At 38.3% G+C, this 14,563-nt stretch overlaps 1 protein-coding gene across 1 annotated transcript in view; it reads right to left on the bottom strand.

Moving 5' to 3' along the window:
* The window catches only part of LOC135479385 (uncharacterized), a 62,462-nt gene that overhangs the window by 14,992 nt on the left and 32,907 nt on the right, over positions 1–14,563 (bottom strand). The window contains 8 exon segments of the mRNA XM_064759211.1: positions 263–340; positions 1,380–1,517; positions 2,786–2,907; positions 4,344–4,422; positions 8,467–8,619; positions 9,965–10,274; positions 10,962–11,093; positions 13,207–13,290. Coding sequence (XP_064615281.1) covers positions 263–340; positions 1,380–1,517; positions 2,786–2,907; positions 4,344–4,422; positions 8,467–8,619; positions 9,965–10,274; positions 10,962–11,093; positions 13,207–13,290 — 1,096 coding nt within the window.

Genomic DNA, 14,563 nt, shown 5'->3' with positions numbered 1-14,563 from the left:
ACAGCAGCGATCATTTGACAAATGAGGTGCGAACTTCTGTTCACTCTGGAAAGTTTCAATGTCATCTCTGTGAAAATTATGAACAAACCTTAATAAACTGCACTCTGACCCTAAAACCTAAACCATGAATAATGAGGCTCTATTCGATGCAAATGTCCCATGGAGTGAAGTTTTCACCTTCTGAATAATAGTTTTGTATGAGACATGAATGACAACATCCATCAACATGACAACATCGTGTGAACTTCACTTTTGTACTTACGTTGCCGACGCCTATCTTCCGACATGCCTCGAGAAAGTTTTCAACATTGCGGCGGCATTTTGCTAGTGTAAGTTTTGGCTGTAAAAAAGAGAACGGCAATCAACTTTAAACAATGCACACACAAAAGTGACATCAAAACTGCTAGCGAGCCATACACAGAAGAGATATCATAATTCAAACTATTCAGAATCGATGGTTTAAAGTTAAATAACTTTGCTTGAAGGAAATTAATTATTTGCGACATCATCGTGGAAGGAAACTGGAGACAGCCGGGGGAAAACCCACAACCATTAGCAGATTGGTGGCAGACTTTCCCACACACGAGGAAGCCAGCATGAACTGAAGAAAGACACAAGGCATAAATGATAATATATATCTGTGATCAGAATTCCCTGCTTAAGGATATGGCTGTCATCCCTACAACATTTTTGCACCTGAACGTACGTTTTTACCTAGGATCACATTTCACATATAGTGCCTCACTGGCAAATCTGCAGACACCCGACATGGACATCACACATGGGAGTACCTGTTCCTGCTCAGTGGTGCTTTGGGACAAAGTTGAATAGAACACCGCGGCATGAATAATACTTGAACAGTTTGATCACAAAATGTCATCAGACAGACAGGGACAAACAATAGGCTACAAAGCTTTGGATGTGTAACTTTGTAAAGCGGGAAAAAATAAATATGAGAGTAAACCTTCACCCTGATAAAAGTTTAGCCATGACATGTGAAAAGGTATTTTAAAATAAAGGAAAATGTAGAAAAGTATGCAAAAAAAAATTTTTTTTGGAGGCATATTTTCTATTTCTTAATAACCTCTGCATTTTATGCATTTTTTCCATCCGTTGTTGAGAAAATTTGGAAATGATGTCATCAATCATCATCGACAGCCATCATCGTTGACATCACCACAGTGGTTCACCTGATTTCTGGACTAAGTGCTGGGACATTAGGAAATTTGTAGTTTGAAGCCATTATTACATCTCAAGAAGAAAGCCAAGGAGCACTTTTGTATTTTATACGTTACACCACATCCTGAAATAGATACTAAATAGAAATAAAACCGAGCATTCCATATATCCTTTAAATATAATCTGGTTTACAAACTCACCACAGCAGGGGAAGGGACATGAATACTGGCCACGGATCGCGGCCGAATCTGATTGGCTAAGTGACAGAGTACAACCCCATCCCGTAAAGCGTCAGACAGGTTGTCCGGGAGTTTCACCTTGAGTCGAGATTCAATGTGCTGTAAGGCAAAAACAAAAAAAACAAAAAAAAAAACAACAAGTCAGTCAAAGTTATTCCACTGTAACGAGTAAATGTATTTTATTTCTTTATTCATTTAATTGTTTTTACTGCCATTGAAATTTTACATGTAGAAGGTCAATTTAATGGCTGGAGTTTCTTCAAGTAAACTTAGTTTACCTAGATACAAGCTTAGTCAGTTTAGTACAAACTGCCACTTCTGACACCCAGTTTAGTACAAACTGCCACTTCTGACACCCAAGTTAGTACAAACTGCCACTTCTGACACCACTTCACACTGGTGCATGGCAAGTGATTTTCAGAAAACTTCATGGAAGACCATAATGGTTTTCACCAAAAACATCAGGTTAAAAATCAAACCAGCAGGAATTGGGTAAAATCTGTGTGCACTGAGGATAAGACTGAACCCACCCCATGGGTGCATCACCCAGAAATCGGAACACAAGCACGTTGTCCACTCAGTTACCACCGCTTCAGCTAATCTGAGCTGTGGAAACAAATCCACACGTATATCCTAAGAGGAGTGAGTCAGAAAAGCAATCAAGTTACGAGATCTTTCGGGATAATCAGTACCACAATGTCACTTCAAGTCCAGCACTTTTCCCATTGTCAAAATCTTCTACTTGTACATGGGAGTTTCACTTCCATATGCACTTATTACAGTGAACTAAATTCAACCCTGGCCAAAATCACACCATTCCGATTTTGCCAACTAGAGCAAAGCCATGCATCAAAGTTTGACAATTCACCAACTATAGGAAAGACCTTGATTAAACAGACCATATGCAGAGGATGGTGCCATCATGGTCACGGTGCCATCATGGTCACTGTGCCATCATGGTCACTGTGCCACAGTGCAAGATTCACTCATCACAAGCTGGTGTAACAACATCTTGTCAGATTAAAACATGTCACTGCTTAAAGAATCCATGAAAAATCTTCATCCAAAATGAAAATTATGGTTTAATTCATGTGGGGAAAAAAAAAAAATTATGCCCAAAAGATTTAGGGGGAATTTTATGTCTTAAAATTACTCCTTTATCATACACATATTTTCCATAAAAGTTTGGAATTTTTCGAAAATGTGAAAAACAAGTTTAAAGCCATTTTTACCTATCCCAAAAACAAGACTGAGAATTTCTGTTGCACATTTACACGTCAGGACACATCCCTGAACTACATACATATACCAAGGAACGGGAACAAAATGCTTCATGTATCTGTTAATATTATCTTTGCGATATTTACATTGCGTAGCATGTCCAGCTGTTCAATCTCCTCCCTGGCGTGCTCCTGCTGACGTCGGATGGTGTAGTTAGGATTACCATCCTTGTAATCCTCCAGCATCTTGATAGCGTCTGATGTCAACACTGTGACAACAGCAAAAAGTGTATCATCAGTAATGTAGGGTGGGCAATGCAGGCCATAATGATATTGATTTACTGCTATATCTGACTGTTGTTTAATGTCATACTGAAAAAGTTTTGACTACTACGACGGTAGTCAGTATTATTGATGGAGCAGGAAAGCGACAGTGCCCGGGGATAAACCACCAATTTTTTAGCAGTCTACTGACAAACTTTTCAATGAGGCCTGTGCAGATATGAACACCACTTTGGGGACAGACAAGTAGTCTTCAAAAAATTATAGAATGTGCCCACATATGCGTCGTCAACCACATCATGGTTCCATGAATAGTCACAGCAGGAGGGATAAACAAAAAATCCCCTGTCAAAGGCCAGGATTGAACCTGCACTTTGCTAGTCTTGGTGGCTGAAAGACCAAATATTTTAACCATTCAACAATGTACCGCTCTCACGGACCATAATGATATTTAATATTTCACTTATACAATGGCAGCCAGCAATATGGTGGGAGGAACCATAATGATATTGATGAATGTCAGTGAGGCAGCACCGGGGTCTTATACTTCCAGTTTCACTTTCATGACTTTTGGAACAAATTGTCCCTGCATTTTACTTGTATATAACACAGGATTTCAAGCACATCAAGGAGCTACATGTAGATCAACATTAAAAACTAAGTTTGGAGTGACAAAAGTGTTGCAAAAGTATTTAGTGCACATATACCCCATGCTGTAATTCAAGAATTTAACTGCTTTTAATTCAGTACAAAAAAAAATGTAAGAAAATAACCAAAGGCACTTCTGAATATAATTTTTACTGGTCTTTTTATTACAAAAGATTTAGTTATTTCCCCTTCACTGTAAATGATAACAGATATGACAGTTACACGGAAGACTGACAGCAGTACACAGGCCAGGGGATAGTACTCTGACCGACACATACTTCCATACACACAAACCCTTCTTCATTTAGCTCTACATAATATCTGCTTCCATGTGAACAACCACAGAATTCCTGCCATACAAATAAATCATATTTTTACATAATCAGAATGGGCTGCCAAGAAAGGCAGAAAACAAACAAAAAAAAACGGTTGAGTTCATCTGTCCTTTCATATCAGCGAATCAATGTGAAAAAATCAGAGGTTTCACCATGACCAATTGCTCTTGCTCTTTCTGCCTTTAGAGGAACGGGGGGCCTGTTTTTACACAGTTGTTCAAGTGTTGTGTGAAGTGCATTTACCATGACGACGAATGTGTTCAGCTTATGCTGTCGTGTGTGAGGCGCAAACAAATGACTGCTTCACACAACAGCCTAAGGCACAGGCATACACATGCCTGCTTTTAAACCACTCCTGGTTATTTCAGGGCAACCATGGAATGTTACAGTATGAACAAAGTTAAGACACAGGACATCAGGCGGTGCCACAACTGACTTACCTTGACGGTTCCTGGTGCCAGCCCCGGTGAAGTTATTTCTACCCGTGTGCTTGCCGTCATCTCCATTGAAAACACTCCTCTGAAAAAATCCCATAGTTAGGGGTTAAAAAACACGGTCAATATAGTCTAGTTTGGAGAACTCGCAATCTGTCTGTAATCAAGTTTACCACCCCACCCAGTTCATAGGAAGCTATATCCAGGGGAAATTCCTTACTTCACACAATAGGTAAATATTTCGTAGATTATTTACACATGTTCATGTAGGAGGCTCAAGCCACTGCAAAATACAGAGCTTCCTCAATAGCTGTGGTTGTAATTTTAGAGTTGGCTCTCCCCAAAAAACACTCAGTTCTAAGACAACCTTCTGCTTGACCTGAAAAACAAATTTAAAAATAGGATGTGTGCAAGACGGCATCGCCTTGCCTTGTAAAAGCTATAAGACGCTTCCTCGTTTAATTCTCAAAACACACCCACTAAAAACGGCTGATAAAAATACCTGGCATCTGAAACTACGCGTATATATATATATACACACACATATATACATCCTGAAGTAGTCAGCAGACAGACAGCTTTAGCACACAAAGCTATGGGTGCATAGATACAGACAGGTAGAAACATGTACACATGTATAAGCACAAGAAGGTAGGCAGCGGTTTTCCGGGTCAATTAACCGCTTCAAATTTAACAAATTTCCAGACGATTGCACTAAATATAGTTCAACTTATAATCTTCACAAATTTCAGGAGTCGGTCGTCAATTTATTCTCTAATGAAGTTTTCACTTCTAAATAACATGGTTCTGGTGCATCAGTTACATTAAGTGTTGAAAAGTTGAATTTACAGTTTGAATAAGAATAAGTCTGTATGCACCCAGATTTCAAATATTGCCGCACAGGTGATCTTTTTGGAGCGTAATGATGAAAAGGTGGGGCATGCACCCTCATTCTTCCACCCCTCATTGTTGTTGTTATTATTATTATTATTAATATTAATATTATCCACTCCACCATGTTTTCATCATGCATTTTATATCAACCTGTACAAGACATGCATCACAGCATCCATGCACTATTATCTTCAGCAAGTCTGTTATCTGACATCTGTGTCGCTTAAAATTTCATTTAAATTGTTATTGTTTAAAAGTTTCTGTGAGCCCGACAGCGTGATATAGTGTTTTTCACAAAACCCAGCCTCTTGATCATTGAGCAGTTTCCAGGATGATGCTACAGAGTGAATACAATTATTGTATCTAAAAATGTCCTTCATTCTGCCTGATTCTAGTGTACATGTTAGAAAGACATTTTGATGTCAATTTAGAATGTAGGAAAACTCAGTTTCTGCAACAAAAGTAATGTTTTTATGTACTTTTCTTTGCCTCTAAATATGCTATTTTTGAAAATTTGTAATCTTTCTGTGAAGGATGGCTGCTTTAAACTTACCTCATACTAAACCATCATAAAACCCGAGATGGTATAAACAAAGAGTCAAACAAATTGTGTACATGAGCAATTTTGTGGCATAAAATCATGAAGAAGTGCACATAACGCTTACTGGTTTGGGTTGGAGAAGCAGACTTCAGCCAGTGTGTTCAATCAGTCACATGCAATTTATGACATTTCCTCAACATGAACTCACAAACCATATGGACTTTCTATGTATACTGCACCTCTGCCCAAATGAGGATTATTTATGGAGTTGTATACTTATCAGCAGTTACAAAGTATATGTATCTGGATGCACAGGAGAACATGCTGGTGGCTGTGGTGAGATGGAGTCTAACAGACTAGCCACAGACAGCACAGACAGCTGTTCTGAACATGGCATGACTCATCCCAGCCTACTCTACTTGCCTTAAAAGTTCCACCCCCATCCCCCAAAGTTCACTTCTGCTAGTTTCAGCGGCAAATGAAATAATAAACTATCAATTTTAGAACTGAAACATTTTTTTTTCCATTAGGATAACACGCAACCAACAAAATAAAACTGAAAACACCTTTTAAGATCACTAGAACTCTCGAAATCAGGTAAAATGAGTAACCCAGTCATGAACGAAATGTTTACGTCAAACACAGTACCCTATATACCCTAAAACTTCAACCTCTTCCTGCACTGCTAGGCAACTCTCTGTGCAGTTTATTCATGCAGACATCCCCATTAAAACTAAAGACACAGAACTAAAAAAAGGTACTTGGTTAACTCATGTGTCTGCTCAACCCAAATGATTTGATTAGTATGCTCCATGGAGTCGTGCCAAAACATACGGAATGGGTAATGCCTGATGTAGGTGAGAATTACAGCATGTGAATCTGCGCTAATTCTCCTTCCCATATGCCCTAGAACTCCGCACCTTTCACCCACTGACCAGCTAAGGGCACAGAACTGTTTTCTTGAATTACCTCTGGTTACCTAACAGTTTCATATTGCTTGGCTGCCAAGACATCCTAGCTTCTTTCTTTTTTTTTTTTTTTTTTTTTTTTTGTTTAACCGTCCCAATTTATCACACCATCCTTTCTTAAATTCTGTAAATCACAATTCATCACACCAGCCTTTCTTACATTCTGTAAATCAGCCTAACTGTATGTGCATCACATACTAATTACCTGCATGCATTTATTACACTATGGATATGCAACAACTAATAGCTAACACATAATCTAGAGTCTATACTGTCTCAAGCATCCCACATTTTCATCCATGACATTTAATAACGTCCCACCCCCACCCCGATATATTCACCACTTTTCACATTTTTAAACAACATTTAAAATTAAGCCTGGTCACACCACGTCAGAAATATTTAATGCAGCATACAACATAATGCTGATTATGCATGGAGAAATCTCTTTTTCAAACCTAACCTGATAATGGTCCAGTAACACTTTCAATGGGATCTATACTATTTACTTTTCTTCCCGATACTTAAGATGATCCAACAGATCAATGAACCGTTAGTAGGTAGAAGTATAACACAGTTAATAGATATGAAATTACAGAATGCACAATGAACAAATAAAAATATATATTAAATTTTCACATAAAGTTTCACCTTTTTTCCAAGTGACACATTCTGATTGATTCATCCACCTTATGGGGCTACATAAGATTTCTTCTTTTTTTGTGTGTGTGAAATTAATTTCTTATGAGAAAAATTTGAGTGTTGGCATCAAAAGCATTATTTCGAGGCACGTGCTTCTAAAAGTGAATAATTACAGGCCAAACATTTACAGGTGTAATGCATTTTATCACAACTCCACTCTATCTGACTGTTATTCAAGCAGCATTTGATACTAACTTGAAACCACCAATGATCCCCTTACAAAATCTTTGAATGCAATGTAAGAGGTGCTCACAATCATAGCTAATGAAGCACTTGTAGGCATCTTAAAGAGTAGCATGACCCGACAGTTTGGACAACTGTCCCCCTGCCATGTGTACATGTGCACTAAACACAAAGTGACCAATCAGGATGGTGACAGCAGCACGGAAATATGGAAACGAATGTGTGATCATCCCAAGGCCATAGATATAGACCTATGTCAAATGTATCTACCAAAGTAGGAAAAAGCAAGTTTATGGATGTGAAAATCATGTTCATCATAAAAATACACCTGCTAAAATTAATGATAATATTATGAAGCAAACAGAGCTACATGTAGCTGATGCTGATATGTACAGGCATTACAAGAATGCCGAGTCCAACACAATAAAGTGGAAAAACAGAATAGTGAGAAACAGTGATAGAATGAATAAGCAACAACAGAGATAAAAATTGGAGGGCAGAGGTGGGTTAATATACAGGCCTATGATAAACAAAGGGAAATCTAATGAAAACAATAGGAATATAAAAAAAACAACAACAACAACAATGACTTTGTAAGACAATGCATAATGTAACCTAGAAAAAACAATCAGGACAATATGAAACCATCAGTACAGTGAAACTAAATAGTGTGAGAACAGAACAGAGAGATAAGTGCACATGTACTGGAAGACTTGCACAATGAACTATAAAATGAGTAAATGAGGAACGAATAATATAGAAGCTAACGGCTTATGTGTAAAGGGGGGACAACTACTAACTCATGCGTAACACGACATCTACACAACGATCAGCGTCCCACCTTGGAAATGAAATTAAGCACGGTCTCTCGGGCAGCCTCCTTTTGGGCCTGTAATATTTTATTCTTCTCGTCTTCCAGACGCTGACGTAATATTTGCGTCTGCGTCCGCTGATGACCAACAACCGCTTCATGCCGCATGCGAAACTCCTCCTCCTTCAAAACAAACCGCTCATTTTCTGACTCACTGACTGACAGACTGAACGAAAGATTCACCTTATCATATAGGTAACTGGAGCGGTAATTGCACCAGTAACCAAGTCAAAAGGGAAATAAATGCAACTACCTAAAACATCAAAGATAATATCGCCAACTGAAACAATGACAAATGACTGCAAAATCCTGTTTTTCAAAGACAACCATTTCAAGGGGAGACTGACGTATAATATATTCATGTGTAAATGCACCGTCCCTATGCAACTGCTGGGGCTCAGAGTAAATATTATTGTTCTTCATACAACAGTAAGCCGTCAATTAGTGCTCTGGTTGCAAATTTATGGAAATGAAGAGCTCAGTATCAGCTTGGAATCTGTTGACTGTGACTCTCTCTCATTCTTAATAGTGGTAAATTCAGGCCATACATGCATGTCAAAAGAAACTGACAGCACGAGCCTGTGAATAATGGCGGCTGGGAGATCAAAGCTCATGTACCTTTCACTGATTATGTAAAGCTACCTGAATGGAGATGTGAGAAGAAAGCTAGATCCTGAAAAGTGTGATAATATCAAGGAATGTTCCAACGGTTGATCAAACCTGTACACATTCTCTTTTAGGTGTAAACAGGGAAATGTTAGAAACTGGAGTAGCTCATGATCTCTGATGACCAATGACTGACAATCAATGTGTTTTTATTAGAATCAGCTTGACAAGGATTGAGTTTACTTTTTCACAAAGGTGTGAAGAACAGAAGATGCTTGCAAAAACAATGAATATGGTTATGATTGAATGTTTTATCAAGCATTAGATGGCTGAAGCTGTTACCATGGTTACGGAGTAGTTGTCTGGTTACAATAGCATTAGTAGAATTAAAAGCATCCAGACAATTTCAGATTACAGGTTATGTGTACAGGTAGACATGAAAATAGGAAAGATCAAACATGATGCAATATGGCAAAACACCTCCCATAAATGTGACTTATCTCAACTAGAAGTAAGTCTGTTAATAATGAGACCTCCATTCTACATGTAAGTCCTTCAAATATGACATCACGAAATAATGAAACCTTCGGACACGATCCGCAATAAATTACAAATATAGTTTAAAGAACGGCATGTACTTTTGTAGATCAGCTGACGGCACAGATGCCATAAATCCAACTTTTTAAAACAAGACAAACCAAACAATTCTCAAAGGTTTTAATATTAAAAATCTACATTCAGAAATACCACAAATGGCATTCTCAACCAAATTTTCCACAAATAAAAAGCAGGCGAAAATCTTCAAACCTGGCGTTCAACAAAATGTTAGATACGCCTAGTCCAAAAACACGAGTCAACTTACCGGGGTCATGTGATTGACTTGCTTCGTGGTTCCCATTCGTCCACCAGCGGTTCCTGTGGTTCGAGACCTACTGGCAATCGTGGAAGTGGTGCTACGTGCTTTGGTGGTTGTGTTTGTCGTGGAGGTCGCAGCCTTGGTGCGCCGCGTGACTGGAGATGCCGTGGAAGCGGTACGGCGGTCCTCAATGGGCACCTTCCTGACGGTGGGGGCATGACGGGGACTAGAGGTACTCCTGGGGTTAGAGGCTATGGAGGAGACAGAACTGGCAGGGCTGGGGCCTGCAGACTTCACCTTCTCTTCTGAGACACCACTGCGGTAATGAAGTAACATACAAATACTGATATAAAGACAAATGTGATCATCTCAGTTTATCTATTTATGTATCTGATTGGAGTTACAGGATGCTTATCCAACCGGACAGAATACAAGTAGTTATCACCTTAGGAATAAAAAGATGTTAACAGTTGTTGTTTTTTGCATTGTGTCAAATGAGAATTGGATTTTGTGTTACAGAAAGATTTTGCTTGAAATGAAGTCTTGAAGATATTCTGAAGGGCAGGTTAGTTATTCTACTTCTTTATTTAACTGACTGCTGTTTTATGACGTACTCAAGAATATTTTACTTATACGATGATGACCAGTATTATAGTGGAAAGAAACCAGGCTGTGCCCTGGGGAAACCGACGACCATCCGCAGGTTGCTGGAAGACCTTCCCACTTATGGCAGGACAGAATTTCCAGCATGAGCTGGACTTGAACTCACAGTGACTGCATTGGGGAGAGGTTCCTGGGTCATTGCGCTGCGCTGGACGTTTCCATTAAGAACACCAATGGAAAAAGTTTGCCTAAGAAATTAGTGTATCTTTAAAAAAGCTTCAAAACAAACACTTAAGTTCTTCAAAACTTTTTAGTTTCCAAGCATTCAAAGTCTTCATAACACAAACCATCGTGTACAACCTAACACGCCAATTACACCTGGGTGTCAACTACTACTTACTTTCTGTGACTGTCAGCATTCGCAGCACGTCCAGCTCTCCCTGGCTGAACATCGGATGATGTCCGTCGATACTGAGACGTCGTTCCTACGCCCCGTCTTTCCTCTCGAGCACTGCCAGAACCAATGGTCTTCCTGCAAAATGAGCACTCGGCACTGTACCATCAGGTTATGGAATCAGACAGACATGCCGTTGTGTGTTAGATGGTTACATACAATCAACTACATCATTATTATGAGACAAAGCCAAACAAAGAAAATTTTTCTACAATGCGGTATATTCTATTCTAAACTTCAGAAATAAACTTATTCCATTCAGATTGCCAATGATGGCAAATGCAAAGAGCGGTCAGAATTTTCAGAAGGGTGACAATATATACATGTACACTGAGTACATTCTATAGTCCGGGGATTTTTAGAGAGAATGACATTGTGAATACAAGTCAAAGTAGCCTATTTCTTCAACCTTTTCACAGGGTTATTTAAAGCATGACTATAAATGCAAATTTACCCACCCTAATTTATCAAATATGCCAATAACTTCTGTTCTGCCAAGTTTGTCAACATCAACGCTTCACAGAAAAATATACTTTTTTCAGTCTACACTTAGAATTGCCGATAATAATATGCTTATAATAAGACTAGGTGAACATACAAAATGGTTGAATAAAAAGGGAGGCCATTAACTGTAATCTGTTTGCGTAAACTCAGTATGTACATTATTATATACTAAGGCCAATTGCTCTGTATATAATACCACCAAGTACAAAATCCTTCTCGTAATTCATTGTACCATAGGTTTAGTTATTCAACGTTGCAAATCAGTACTTTTACACTGTTATTCCTGTAGGTCTGTCAGCAACGTGAGGATGGTTGTGGGTGTAAGTGAAACTTTCTTGAGTACGGCGTAAAACGCCGATCAAATAAAAAAAATAAATGAATGTTTTTCCTGTAGTTCTCCAAACTTCTCGCATGTTTGAAAAATGTTAGAATTCAAACGCATTCTGGAGGCAATATCCTGTGTACACTGGTAAAATTATACTTTTAGTGAAGCTCTAAAATTGACCAGCCCAACTAATGCAGTTTTCTCTCCAAAATCAAATTAAATTTTCAACTGTGAAAAGGTTGAGGAATTAAGGTAGATGAAAACACTGAAAAACACAAGACAGGAAATTTTTAGTTGATCTTTAGGTCATACATTATTAGAGCCTCAGAATAATAATGACTACATGGCGTAATACTTGTACTAATTAGGAAGATACATCTTTCACAATAACGAATTATTTTTTTTTTTTGGACAAACCTACAACACTGAACAAATGCAATAAAAAGTTACATAGTAAGCCACAGGTACATCATAAGCTACAACATCAAACACAGAAGCTGTCAAACTGGTCGGACGAGCAGCTGAAAAAAATGTGCCAGTGACAACAAATCAATACAGGGCAAAACTGTTGACGCTAATTCAAACCTGAGCATTGTCTCTTTGTTAATGCAACTAAAACAAACACTTGACCTTTTGAACATACAAAGGTATAAACACATGATAAACTTAGCTCAGTCAGAATATGTCAAAAATGAAATGAACACAAAGGGGGAAAGAGTACTTGCCAATCTGACTGATTTATTAAATTTTAAATGCCACAAAATCTGTCTTTGCCAGTGTCAAACTTTACAGAAGATGAAATTTTGTTCACAGGCAAACTTTGGTTTAGGACAAATCTGTTAAAGTTGAGGTAATCTGGATTGACAAGAATATCCACCACTGACATAGGGAACAGAAATGCAGAGTACTGTCCCTTTGTCAGGGGAATGTGTACCTTTACATGTGGCTGTCGTAGAGGCTAGCCCTCTAAGAGCGTTTTGGTTTTATATGATCTGGGTTTTTCCCATATTCCAAACTGCTACAGCCAGTATTGCATTATTAAAAGATTGGCCACTCAGAACCCCCAAACTTCACTAGGAGTGTCAGGACTTCTTAGCAATCGGTAGCAGTAAATATCAACCATCTCTCCATCAATTACATTTAAACACCTATATAATCCACACCTTTGTCCTCATTTCATCCTGCTCATACGACCGAACACATTCACCTTTAATAGTACCAGACGTTTTTTTTTTTTTTTTTTTTGTTTTTTTTTTTTTAACTCTCTTGAGGACACTTCCAAGATAAGATACAGGACTGAGATACATCGTACACGAGATACAAGATCCACATGAGATACAGAATGTATACTTATCCTCATACCTAGGAAGCATGCTTGGTGATTCGGGTGAAGATGTGTCGTGGTTCTCCTCATGGTTCATATGCACCACGGGAATGGGAATAAAACTGGAAAATCCAGGGGTAGGAGTTGATAAAAGAAGAGAACATGCCAAGCCGGTTAGTACATATAGCAATCATAATCAAACACAAAAAACCACAGAGGACACTGGAAGCCTGTGTCTCATGCATAATGGTATTAAAGTCTACCATATCTGCACCATAGGCAAATCCACCACCTTTAAATACAAGATTCTTTAACCCTGGGAACCAGGCAGCCAATGGGTACTACCCTAAGTCTTCAACATTTTCAACCGCTGCTGCAACCAACATTTTAAAAAAAAAACTATGGGGTGTAGAGAAATAATTTGTGTAGTTTCATGATGATTTGATCTTTAATGGCACACACAAATGTATGCATAAATACCACTTAAAAATAAGTGCTTTAGTGTTGAAAACGTTGAAGATTTACAGTAGCAAAAAGCACCAAGGATGTATGCGGGATTAATACTGAAAACCCAACACCCAAGCAAATACTATATTATACATCTCAGTTCATTTGAAAATAATTACAAAAAAACAAAATCCCAGTTTTCATGCATCAATAAATGCTGACTTCAGAGTACGCTGTAGCACGATTTTCACATAGACATGATGGATACGAAAACACATTAAAAGACGATGGCGGCCTCCATCTTTTTTTTTTTTTTTTGTTAATTTGCACAAGTGTGATGTATATCATTGCTACACAAATGAAAAATGGAGCGACACAAACACAATGGTCAATGATCATCTACAGAGAGAGAGAGAGATCTGTCCAGTCTCACTCAGATCGAATCAGATGGTAGCAGCTGATTCCTTATAACACTGACTTCCTGAATCACTAGATCTCAAAGTCAAGTCACACCTGGTTTCAATCCGTCCACTGCCTTTTCTTTAACTGAAGCCTCAAACCTTAGTAACAACCATTATCAGCATTTCAAGTAACAATTAATTCCTGAAGTGAAGTAAAACGAAGTGAAGTTGGCTTTAGATGAACTTCTCCACAGGACAAACTGTGAACTGGCTGCAACACGTGTCACATGTACAAAGGAAGCTAAAGCAAAGGCTGTCAACATTAAGTTTGCCTTTCAATAGTGAGATTCGCGATCTGTCCAATCTTAGAAAAGCAATTTGAGCACTAAAGACTTGTTACATACATGTATTTATTTATTTGATTGGTGCTTCATGCCATCTACTACAACAAAATATTAATGCAGCTTAGTTTTATAAGTTATGTAATACAGAGGTTACATGTATCCACAAGGGTAAAGACCAACTGCATCTAATTCATGGTGATTAC

Source organism: Liolophura sinensis, chromosome 12 (assembly GCF_032854445.1).
Source record: "Liolophura sinensis isolate JHLJ2023 chromosome 12, CUHK_Ljap_v2, whole genome shotgun sequence".
Taxonomy (NCBI): Eukaryota; Metazoa; Mollusca; class Polyplacophora; order Chitonida; family Chitonidae; genus Liolophura; species Liolophura sinensis.
The sequence above is the reverse complement of the archived record's forward strand: the minus strand, read 5'-3'. Positions and strand labels throughout refer to the sequence as shown.